Raw genomic sequence first — 12,964 nt, 5'->3', positions numbered from 1 at the left:
AGGTGGGTTAATAGTTTACTAGAAATTATTAGAACAGTGATGATACTTAAATTTCTGAGAGTACAAATTGGAATATTTTGAGTTGTCTGTGATTTGTGTTTGTGTTTATTCTGTACTTTTTATTATGAATACTTAAAAACAATTTTAAATTTTATTTGTTTATGTGTATGGGTATTTTGCTTGCATGCCTATCTGCGTACAGTGTGCATGTCTGGTGCCCGTGGAGGCCAGAAGAGAGTATTAGCTTCCCTGGAGCTGGACTTAGCTGCTTTTTGGGTGCTGGGAACTTAAGTCCTCTGCAAGAGCAGTAAACCCTCTTAATGGCTGAACCATCTCTCCATCTCCCTGTTTTTTTGTTTGTTTGTTTTGTTTTTGTTTTTCCTGCCTGAAAGTTGTCTTCTTACATTTTTAGTAGTACAGGTCTGGAATTAGGTCAGAAGCTTTGATATCCAAACAAGTCTTGGTTTTGACTTCCAAGACCCTTCATTTAACTGGTTATAGGATCTTTGACTGTAAGTTTGGCAGAACTTTAAACATAAACTCCTACTTTGTGATTGTACACAGAATTGTGCCTTCATTCTTACCCATGTATCTCTGTGTGGCATGTGTCTTTTCCTCTGGATTTTTTGGTGTTTCCTTGCTACTGTTCATTTCAACATTTTTGACCTCTAGTTTTCAACCACTAGCCTATGATTTGCTTTTATCTAGTTTTTTTTTTCCATGTGTTCTTTTTGGCGTAGTGTTGACTTAGAGTTATAAATATATTTTTTTTATCCCTCTCCAAAATATTTGTTTTCTTGTTTAAGTAGTGTGGGGGTGGGGGTGGGAGTTGAGACAGGGTTTTCCTCTGTAACCCTGACTATCTTGGAATTCACTCTGTAGACCAAGCAGGCCTCTCAGAGATTTGACTGCCTCTGCCTCCCAAGTATTGGAATCAAAGGCATTCGCCACCACTGCCTAACTTAATGGGACTTATTTTTAATAACTGCTTTTACAACCTCATCTACAAACATCATCTCTGTTACTAAGGACTGATTTTTATTTTAGTTATGTGAGAATACACACACATACACATTATATGCATGGTAATTGTTGGATAAAGAACATTCTTATTTTTATGCCAATTTTTTTTTTTTTTTGGTTTTTTTCGAGACAGGGTTTCTCTGTAGCTTTGGTGCCCGTCCCGGAACTAGCTCTTTTAGACCAGGCTGCCTTCGAACTCCCAGAGATCCGCCTGCCTCTGCCTCCTGTGTGCTGGGATTAAAGGTGTGCGCCACCACCGCCCGGCTGAACATTCTTATTTTTATATTTGGAGGTGTTTGATTTTATCTTTCTTTTAAGCACATTCAGACTTTTCTGGCAGTTAAACTGCTTGGAATCAGTTAAATCCAATTTGTTATTTAAATTTGGAAGACCATGCGTATTTAAGCTTAGTTAAGATAAATCTAGAACATCTGTTAGTTCATGACTACTTGTACCCCACTACTAAGGAGTTACTTTTCTGAAGGTTATCCCCAGTGATTCATATACTTTTAGGACTTTCTTCTCTTGGTAATATGAAAATGAATATTTATCAGACCTGTGTTAGATGTGTTTTGTCTGGGCACAGTAGTATATACTTGTAATCTCAGCAATTAGGAGGCAGAGGCAGGCAGATCTCTGTGAGTTCAAGGCTAGCTAACCCCATCTATATAGTGAGTTCGTGGACATGTGATGCTACATAGAGATAGAATATCTCAAAAATTAAAAAATAAAAAGAATTATTCTTCTGGTGGTTCTTATTTACTGTGGTGGGATAATTTATTCTTTATATTCTGATCATTACTCATCAAAACTTGAGAAATTTTAGCTCTCTTCCTTCTGACAACTCTGTCTTACAGGTCTTAAATGGTTGGCCTCACTGAACTCAGCTGTCTTAAGTTTCTTCTTAAAAGTTGTGGACATTTAGGATAGAACTTACTTCATTTGAGCCAGGTGGTGGTGGCTCGCATCTTTAATCCCAGAACTCAGGAGGCAAAGGCAGGTGGATCTGTGAGTTTGAGGCCAGCCCGGTCTACAAGAGCTAGTTCCAGGAGAGCCAGGGTGGTTACACAGAGAAACCCTGTCTCAAAAAAAAAAAATCAACCCCCCCCCCAAAAAAAAATTTACCTTATATGTTTCGTTGTCCAGTTTCTCATTATTAGGGCGTTTTGTTAAATTTAGTTTGTCTTTTTTTTTCATCCTAGCCAGAAGTGGATATTGACAGTTTAACAATTTGCACCCTTTTTCCTTTTTTTTTTTTTAGACTCATTTCAGTGTAAATTATGTATATTATGCCATTAACCCCCAAAATACTTTTTTAAAAAAAACTCCTTTGAAAATTCAAGACCTTCTATTATGTAATTACAGTATTGTACTAACGGAAAGTAACAAGAATCTCTCAATGTTATCAAAGAATGATTCTGATTTGTTCTGAATTTTTTTAAACATTTGTTTCTATCATAGTTGGGTCGATTTTTCCTCCTTTGATTTTGTTTCTTTGGTGGTTTTGCTCTAATGTGGTTATGCAAGATTATATTTGAGTGTACATGTAACACTTTTCAGGAGAGATTTTATTCTGGGTTATAAAAGAAATCTCAGTGTATTTGAAAGGATGTCATATAACCTGTATTCTTTGGCTATATAGCAATTAAACTAGAAGTCAGTAACAAAAATAGGTGCTGGGATGTACTCAGTGGTACTACTTGCCTAGTATGTATGAGGCTCTGGGCTTGATCCCCAGCACCACAAAAACAACAGATCAAATAATCAAAATATAGTTGAGAAGTCTTCAGCATTTGGAAACTAAATAATAGTCTTTAAAATAACATGGATCCAAGAATAAATTAGAAAGAATGAGTGGAGATAGAAGTGGACTATAGCAGAGTTGATCTTACCTCTGAGGCAGAACCGAGAGAACATTTATAGTCCTGAATGCATATACAGTTCAAGCAGGACTAGCTGCTTCTGCTTCCTCCTCCTCTTCCTCCTCTTTTTAAAATCTACTTGCTGTTGTTTGAGACAGGGTCTCACTGTGTAGTTCTGGCTGTCCTGGTGCTTGTTTTGTAGACCAGGCTGACTTCTCATAGACATCTATCTCTGCCTCCTGAGTGCTATCATTAAAGCTCTATACTACCTACCATGTACTATAAAATGAAATTGTTAAAATATTTCCACAAAACAATTTTAGAACAAGATGATTTCATTGGTTAATTTTGAGAAAACTTGAAGGGGGAAATGTTACTATTTTTTTTTAAATTTATCTTGAAAATTGAAGACATACTATTTTTCCACTTATCTTTTACTCTGATAATCATAGTAGAAACTGAGTGGAACAGGTGACAAAATTGGCTTCTATGGTGGTATTTTTTTTTATCAACAAAATGTGATTAATGTGACTTTTTTCAGCCTGATAAAGCATATCCAAGACAAACTTACAGCAAATTCAAAAGCTTTTGTGTGTGATTAATGCCACAATAAGTTTTTTTTTGTTTGTTTGTTTTGGTTATTTTGAGACAGGGTTTTTTCTTCATAGCTCTGGCTGTCTTGGAACTCAGTTTGTAGACCAGGCTGACCTCAAACTCACAGAGATCCACCTATCTCTGCCCCCCAGATTGCCTCTGGGATTGAAGGTATGTGTCACCAGGTCTGGCAAATGTCACCTTCATAATAAGTTTAAAAGTGTGTGAGAATGTTGTTAGTGGGAGATTCATCCTAGTATCAGGATTAATGAAACAGTTGGTATATACTATTCATATATATTTGAAAATTATGTATTAGGACTAATTAGAACGAGAAGAGGTCTTCTTCAAAAATATAATACTAATACAGACTGCTACATGTTTGCTTGTTTTATAGGTCAGTATGGAAATCCTCTAAATAAATATATTAGACATTATGAAGGATTATCTTACAACGTGGACTCATTACACCAAAAACACCAGCGTGCCAAACGAGCAGTTTCACATGAGGACCAGTTTTTACTTCTAGATTTCCATGCCCATGGAAGGTGAGTAAATTTATTGTTGACAGTGTCTGAAGTCTTTTGATTCAGTGTGCTAAAGGAAGAAACTTTTTTTTTCCTAATGGAAAGCTTCCTGTTCCTCCACTGGAATTTGGTATATACATTTAAAAATGTCTTTTGAAATGGGTTGCCCTATTATATATTTAAGTCGGATGTAACTATTTACAATTCAAAAATTGTGAATATGAGGTCTAATCTCGGATGCTTATAAAGGATGGAGGGTAACAGGAGGCTCGGTGGTTACAGAAAATGGGAGGAGTCATAGACAGGCAAGACACATTTTATTCACTAACATACACGTGGTTAAGTAGCGAGATGCTGGCAAGTACTCAGGCAGGAGTTGGCTCATAGGGGACACACATATGCACATAGACCACACAGAGGTAGGGACGGTGACAGACAGACACAGGCAGGCTGATGAAAGAGAAGGCACTCACCTGTGATCTTAAGGCCATATATTACACAAAAGTGGCACTCTGCTAGAAATAGTTATGTAACAGATGACATCAGTGTTTACTTTTGGGGTTCTTGGATATCTGAGTCAGCCATTTTGTGCCAACTCATAGATCCTCAGATGTTGGGTGTCAGATATATTTTAGCTAACTCATACCAGCTATTCATATCAGCACCATGTTTTCTAAACATAAACTAACCTTTATAAAAGATCTTGTGTTTGTCTTTTCACTTTTTGTATGTTTTGTGTTTAATGTATCATTTCTGGTACCAACAGATAAAGTAACTAATTATTTACTATTGAATAAGTTACTTAATCTTTTATTAACTCAATTGCATTAATTCTGTAATAACAGCCAGTAGACAGATTGCCTGTTAATATTGTTCAAGTTTCACAGAATTGTGACGGGACACAGAAAGGAGAACTAAGGGAGAAAGAGAAAATTAATTATTAAATGACTGTTCTATTTTCAGTGTTTTACTTGCATTTTCTTGAAAAATTGTTGTTGTTGTGTGTGTATATGGGTGTATGCATAACATAGTGCACATGCAGTGGTCAGAAGACAACTCTGTGGCATTGTTTCTCTCCTTCTGCCTTTATGTGGGGTTCAGGCCTGAGGCTGTCAGGCTTCCACAGAAATTGCCTCTATCCACAGTCATTCAAATGTCCTTCATGTTTATTTTAATATTAGTCTTCTTAACACTGTTTAGTTTGACCCCCCCCCCCAACTTGGTAACATACTCCGACAAAAAGCAGCTGAAAGGAGGAAAGGGTCGTTTTAGTTTACAACTCCAGGTCACAATCCATCACTTGAGGCAGGGCAGGAAGACCTGCTTGATATTCCACATGCCCTTACTTCCAACCAAGGAATTCATTTCGTCACCAAAGAAGTATAGCTGGAACCATGGAGGATACTGCTTGCTAGGTGGTTTGTATACTGGCTTACACTTAGCTATCTTTCTTAGGTAGCAGGCATCCCTGCCTAGGGGTGGTATCACTGCTGTAGTAAGGAGCTACGACCCAGCATCCTGTTCTGTTTACTCCGCTTACCTAATTTTCTGTCCTATCAAAGGACCAAGGCAGTTTATTAACCAATGAAAGTAACACATAGACAGAAGACCCTCCTCCATCACACTACAATGGTGTGGGTCCTCATATCAAGTTAATAATCCAGACACTTCCCCACAGACATGCTCACAGGCCAATTTCATTTAGCCATTTCCTTAATTGAGACTCTCCTCTGAGGTATTCTCAGCTGTGGCAAGTTGATAGTTAAAAATAACTAACACACACTCAGACAAAGGTAAGTATGTCTTTAAGATGAGGAAACATAGGCTCAGGGAAGTTAAATAACTTTCACGGTATAGATTTTAGCTAGACCTGGGTGACTAAAACCTTCATTTTTTCTTATGTACTCTTGGTCAGGCACTCTGTATTGCTTGCTATAATTATACTGTAACTTATTGTACTGATGTAACCTTGAGATCTGTATTTACTTCCTAGTAGATTTCTAACTTTCCAACCTGTTCTCATTAATATTATTCTATATATGGCTACAATGTGGCTCTTCCCTAAATGCTACCATACCCTCTTTTGCGGTGCTGGGTATAGGACCCAGAACCTTGCACTCACTGACAAACACTCTGTGAGCCCCTAAATGTTTCCTTTTTCATGTCAACTTATAGCATACATGCTTTGAAGCTTTCTATTAACAAGTTTTAGCCAGATTTTTAAATTTTTTGTTGAATATTTTTTTAAAAAATTAGTCATAGCTTATTAGTCAAATCTAGCTTCAGGTGTCTTTTTCAGCCAGAATGGTCTTCTTAGTACCTGAGGTGCATATATAGTTTGTTCTTTGTGACATTTATCTTACATTCTGATCATCTTTTAATGTGTAATTCAAATTCTGCCTCTTAGTCATCTTTCCCCCTTCTTTTGAACTCTTAAATTTCTCACTGTTTCATTGACATTTGATTTGTGCTTTCTTCCTTTCCATGTATTTCTTACCTATTTTTCTTTTCTTTTTAGAAATTATTTTATGTATATGAGTATTTGGCTGGTTTGTACGTTTGTATACCGAGTGTGTGCCTGAAACTCATGGAGGCCAGACCTGGGTATTAAATCCCTTAGAACTGGAGTTACAGGTGTTTGTGAACTGCTTAGTGGGTGCTGGGAATGGATCTGGGTTCTGTGCAAGAGCAGCCTTTGCTCTTAACCACTGAGCTGTCTCTCAGCTTATTTTCTATATATGTGTTGTCTTTTCTTCACAGGCAAGCACTTTATTATTTAGTATTATTCAGTATATTACACATATGATCTAGTTGCTTTGGAAAGATGCTAATAGATTAATCAAAAGATTAATTTGAGGATGTTTCTTTACATTAAAAAATTTAGAGCTAGCAGTTTATCACACTAAATACATTTTTATGACTCTTAGTTTTAGATATTATTATAATTACCCATTCTTTATTAGCTTCATCAAAAGATAATGTCATTGGCCTTTTTAACTTTAGTAACCTCTCAAAAATAAACTTGCCACTCTGTTCCCAAATATACTACTGTTGTTTTATTCCTTGCTTGCAGAAGATACAATTTCAGTTAGCTGCCTTTGATTTGGATGTCACATTATTGTGTAGGTAGATTTTTACTATGTAAATTATGTATTTTATATTTGACAAACCAAATTCCTAGTTCTTTTATGTGTATATGAGTGAGAGTTACTGCATGAGTACCGTGCAGGCATGTAGTCATCAAAAAAATAATTTGATTGCTGGTTAAAGGTAACCTCATTTAAGCCCTGGATTATAGAAACATGAACATAGATTAATAGGAACAGTAAGGTGCGCAGAAGTCATTGGGGAGAAGGAACACTTACTGCATTTTAGAGATACAATACTGTAGAAACTTATAGTGTGAGAGTTTCCTGTTGAGGTGATAGTTTGATGGTGTTAACATCTGTCTCCTTTTCTTTGAACCAGGAAATACAATGATGAAGTTGTGTAAGAAATTAATTATATGTTTCTTACTAGATATATTTCCTCTGTCTTGTAAGAAATACTAAAACCAGGTGTGGTGGTGCATGACTGTAATCCATCCCCAGTACTTGAGAGGTTCAGGCAGATCATGTTCTAGAACAGTGTAGCCTGTGTAATAAGACCTTGTCTCAAAAAACAAAAAACAAATTGAAATTCTGGTTAAATGTATCGTAACACCACCAAGAGAATATATATCTATGTCCAGATTATTATTTTGAGGATAAAAAGTAACTTGCATTTAATTTTTAGATGATTAATAAATGATCTCTTGTATGTTTGGATTTGTTAGTGAGTACACTGAAAACTTTGGGTTATTGTTAACTGTAGTCACAGTTGTAAAATGTTTCAGTCATATGCATTGTGGCTAGATTACTTCCCTATTTTTTCAACCTTTAGAAAATACCAATAAGAGCTTATCTTATTCATAAAATAGGGCCTAGCTCCTCAGAACCAAGTTTGTCTACTTAAGTTAACCATGGAACATACTGAATATAGCATAGTTAGCTCAGACACATAAAGAATATGGCTGCACAACATTATGATTAGACAATTATGACTTAAATTTTTGGAAGTATTCCAGCCCCTGTGTGTTTAAGTATTAAAGTCCTTTTTGTATTTCTTTTAGAATATGAACAAACTTTCAATTTTGCTTAATATTAAGGTTTTTTTTTGTTTTTGTTTTTTTCAGGCCAGGCATAGGCATGGTTGTGTACTCCTTTAATTCCAGAGCTCAGGAGGCAGAGGTAGGTGGGTCTCTGTGAGTTCAAGGCCAGTCTGGTCTACTTGATGAGTTCCAGGACAGCCAGGACTATGTAGAGAGACCTATCTCAAAAAAACAAACTAAAATAAAACACTGTGTGTGTGTGTGTGGTTTTTTCCCCCACATTTTTCTTTAAGTCACAGTCTCATATATACTAGGCTCATATACTATGTAGCCAAAGATGACCTCAAACATTTGATCCTCCTGCCTCCATCTCCCCATTGTTGAGATTACAGGAGTATACACCATCATACCTGGTACCACCATACCTGGTTTATGTATTGTTGGGGCTTGAACCCAGGGCTTTGTGCATGCTAGGCAAATACTCTACCAACTAAGGTATATACCCAACCCACATCTTTTTTTTTTTTTTTTTTTTTTTTTTTTTTTTGAGACAGGGTCTTACTCTGCATCTCAGGGTGGCCTAGAACTGACGATATAGACCATTCTGGCTTTGAACTTGTGGCAGTTCTCCTTCCTTAGCCTCCAGAGTTCAAGAATTACAGGTGTTAACTACCCTGCCAGGCTTCCAAGACCAAAGTTAAAAATTCTACAAAAAGCTATTGCTTTTGAAATAAAATTGAAAGTTTGTGAAAAGTGTTATTTGTGCCAGTACTGCAGTTGTTTAAGAAAGGTATTTTAGAAATATGTCAATAGATTCTAAGATAAAATTCATCAAAGGTAATTTAAGTTTATTTTAAAGGTAACTTAGATATAAAATTTTCTGGATCTCTGAAATGGCTTCATTTGGGTAAGTGGGATTGGTTACTTAGTGCTGTATTTATGTCAGCTGTTCCTTTTTCCTTATTCGATTACCTGTTTTATTGTGTCCACATATGTCTATTTTCTCTTGTGAACTTGAGATGCAGAGCCTGAGTGTTACTTTGGGTTTTACATAGATAATGGTCATAGTGAGGAAAAGAATGGGGGGAGGGGGTAAGAAGAAGAAGGAAGGAACGCAGAAATATTAAGAATATGCAGAGGCCAGGTGATGGTGGCACACGCCTTTAATCCCAGCACTCAGGCAGATCTCTGTGAGTTCGAGACCAGCCTGGTCTACAGAGCTAGTTCCAGGACAGGCTCCAAAGCCACAGAGAAACCCTGTCTCGAAAAACCAAAAAAAAAAAAAAAAAGAATATGCAGAAAAGGCAGATATAAGACATAGGGTTTTTATAGTAATTTCAGATATTTTGTGTTTCTCAATCCTTGTCTTCATGTAATAGTATATAATGTACCAGGAACTGTTTTCCTGTATTCCTTTTAAATACTAGCCAGTGACATGTTGCATCCTGCTATAACTATTATACCTCCTGCTTTAACTATCATGTATCCATGGCTTTACTACCATACATTTAGGCTTCTATAATACTAATGTGCTATAATCACCTTGGGAATTTAGTTGATGTGGTCTTTGTAAAATGCAAGTTTAACCTCGTTTTAAGTTTTGATTCTGCAGTTCTGCTTTCTGTGATGTAATATCTCTGTAGGTTAGGTTGGATATATCTTGGACTTTGTTTTGCCATATCTTCCTCCAACAAAGCCGCACTGCCAGTAATGCCACTCCCTATGAGCCTATGGGCCATTTTCATTCAAACCACCACATGAAGGTACGAGGACAACTCTTATGGAGTTGGTTCTTTCCTTCCACCTTTATTATGTGGGTTTTGGAGATCAAGCTGAAGGTTTAGTAAGAGCCCTTACCTGTTGAATTATCTTACCAGCCTTGGTAAGTCAATAGCCTGGACTCTTGTAGCAAGGTCTGTAGACTGCCTCGAATTAATGGCAGTCTTCCTGCCTCTGCCTCCTGATGCTGTTTTCTTTTAAGTTTCACATATATATCTCACATGCGCCTGGAACTCACTATGTAGCATAAGCTTGTCTGGAACTTGAACAAGTATAATTTTCTTACCGCAGTCTTGTAAGACCTATGCTTTTTTTGTATATGTACACATGTGTAGGTGTCCATTCATGTGAATGAGCATGGATGTGAGAAGACAATCTTGGATGTTGTTCCTCAGGTTTCGCCTACCTCTTTTGAGGCATGCCACTCAACTGGTCTAGAACTTGCCAAGTAGGCTAAGCTGGTTGACCAAGGAGCCCACGGGATCCTCCTGTCTCTGCTTCCCAGTGCTGGGATCATAAGCATGTAACATCAGGCCCAGCCTTTTCTCTTTATATGGATTCTTGGGATTGAACTCAAGAGTTTAGTTCTACAAAGTCTAATGGACCAATGTGGGAGGAACTATCTTTATTAATTCTGTGGTGATTGCAGGAGCCCAGTTACTTTTCTTATGGTCTGAAGCACATACATTTTGCTTGTCCCTACTAAAGGACAAACACCTACATATTTGACTACCAACTGTTTTTTGTTTATTTTTATAGTTTCACAAATAGGTTAATCTCACCTGTCATTCGGAGTGACTCTTTCATTTTCTTTTTCTTGAGGCCTTGTTGGTCATTTTGCCCAGACTGATTGATATTTGATGGCATTCTGAGTAAACAGCCTGTTTTACTCCTTTTAGATTCCTGCTATTGACACATTCTTTTCAAATTTCCCACCATTGATTATGCTTTTTCAGTCAGTTCTTTGATTTTGGCTTTTACCAAAAGGCCTACATTTTGCCAGTTAGGGCTTCCCCATACATTCAAAGCAGGGGAACTTGATATGGTGAGAAGGTCATTGGCTAAAGATGATTGGTTTGGATTCAGACTCTGGTTTTATTTGTTTGCTATTCATGTTACTCTTCTCTTTGCTTTGTGAAATTATTAAACTTAGATTTTTCTGTTTAATTTGTGGTAATTTTTGTCTTTGTTTTCAGTCTGTAGAGCTCTAGAATTCCTGAGGATGATGCCTGGGTGCACAGAACTGATTCTATCTTCCTCTTCTGCAAAACTGTTCTGCTTATTATTTATGTGTGTGTATATTATACATTGAGCTTCTAAAAGGTGATTTGAAGAAGGACTTTTCTGTTTAAAAAAATATGCTATTAGGCTAGTGAGATGGCTCAGAAAATATATTGCTGCCAAGCCTGTTTGGCCTGAGTTCAGTCCCTGAAATTGAAACAAGGAGAGAACAGACTCTTAAAAGTTATTTTCTGACACTCACATGTGTACTATGGCACTTTTGATGGAGACTGCTTTAACTTAAGATATTTTGGAAAGTTGATAGCTTTTTAGAAGGAGTGCTAAGCCTTGAACTCAAGACCTCATGTCCTAAGCTAGCACACATCCTACCACACTGTATTCCCAGCCCAGCAACACTATTTAACCTTTAAATTCTGAACCTGATGCCTCCATTTATTTCTTAGTTTTTTTCAGCAGTTTTTTTTTCTAAATAGCTTTTAATGTAGAGACATGGTACATCTTTTGTTAAATTTATCCCTAAGTACTTTTAAAAAATGCTATTGTATGGAGAATGGAATGTCCATCTTTGGGTCATAGCCTTTGGCTGTTGACCATCTGAGAGCGAATTAGAATTAAAAATGCATGATGTTGAGAAAGGCAAGAAGATTTGTTCAGAAGTGTGCTTAGTGCCACACTGTGGAAAAGGGAGGCAAGCATAAGACTGGACCAAACCTCCACGGTCTGTTTGGGAGGAAGACAGGTCATGTGGCTGGACCAAACTGACTATGAACTCACAGAGATTGCCTGCTCTGCTTCTTGAGGGCTGGAATTAAAGGCGTGGGATTAAAGGCATGGGCCATCACTGTCCAGTGAAATATTATTTTTATTAAGGTACTTTTCTGGTTACTATGATCAAATATCTAATAAGAAACAGCTTAAGGGAGAAGACTTTCTCAGGGCTATGGTTTGAGGGCACAGCCCATCATGACGGGGAAGACAGGGCAGCAGGAGTAGCTCATGACAAATAGTAGCAGAAGCGTCAGGCTGCTTGCTTGCCAGAACCTGGACTGCACTACAAACCTTAAGACCTGGCCCTCAGTGACTAAGCCCAATGACCCAGAGATTCCATAACCTCCCCAAAACAGTAGCACCTTCAGAGAAACTGGGGGTGGGAGGCACAGTTCTCATTCAAATCACATGATTTTTTTTTTAATTGTCCTTTCTCTTGTAATATGTTTTCTTCTAATTATGCTAATATGCTCCCTCTAATTCAGTGGTTCTCAATCTGTGGTTCTCAGCCCTTTCAGGGGCAAGGGTGAATAACCCTTTCACAGGGGTCACAAATCAGTTATCCTGCATATCAGATATTTACTTTACGATTCATAACAGTAGCATAATTACAGTCATGAAATAACAATGAAATAGTTTTATGGTTGGGTGTTTCCACTACATGAGGAACTCATTGAAGGGCCACAACGTTAGGAAGGTTGAAAACCATTGCTTTAGTTCTTGAACATGGTTATAAAACATATGCAGGAAAATTCTCATCTTTTAGTTTCATCTCTTTCCCTCCCTCTTTTTCTTTCTCTCTTTGTTTCTTTTTTTCTTTCTTCCTCTCTCAACTCTTCCCTCTGCCCTTTTTTTGTCCTCTTATATATAGTTCCTGATTTTTACAGTTTGGAGGCGGATACAGTTGTGATGGCATTTCTCTATATAGCTCAGACCTGGATGTTACACAGCTACCATGTCTGGTACCTTGTGTTATTTCTCCTTCTCATTCACTATCCTTACCCCACCCCCAGTTCCTCCCTCCCTCCCTCCCTCCCTCC

General features: G+C 37.3%; 1 protein-coding gene across 1 annotated transcript in view; it reads left to right on the top strand.

Moving 5' to 3' along the window:
- Adam10 (ADAM metallopeptidase domain 10) overlaps positions 1-12,964 on the top strand; it is a 101,937-nt gene that overhangs the window by 21,782 nt on the left and 67,191 nt on the right. The window contains exon 2 of the mRNA XM_026779135.1: positions 3,877-4,027. Within this exon, the coding sequence (XP_026634936.1) occupies positions 3,877-4,027 (151 nt within the window). The remainder of the gene's footprint in view (positions 1-3,876; positions 4,028-12,964) is intronic.

This window comes from Microtus ochrogaster, chromosome 5 (assembly GCF_000317375.1).
Source record: "Microtus ochrogaster isolate Prairie Vole_2 chromosome 5, MicOch1.0, whole genome shotgun sequence".
NCBI classification, from domain to species: Eukaryota; Metazoa; Chordata; class Mammalia; order Rodentia; family Cricetidae; genus Microtus; species Microtus ochrogaster.
Note: the sequence above shows the minus strand (reverse complement) of the source record. Positions and strands in the feature narration are given on the sequence as shown.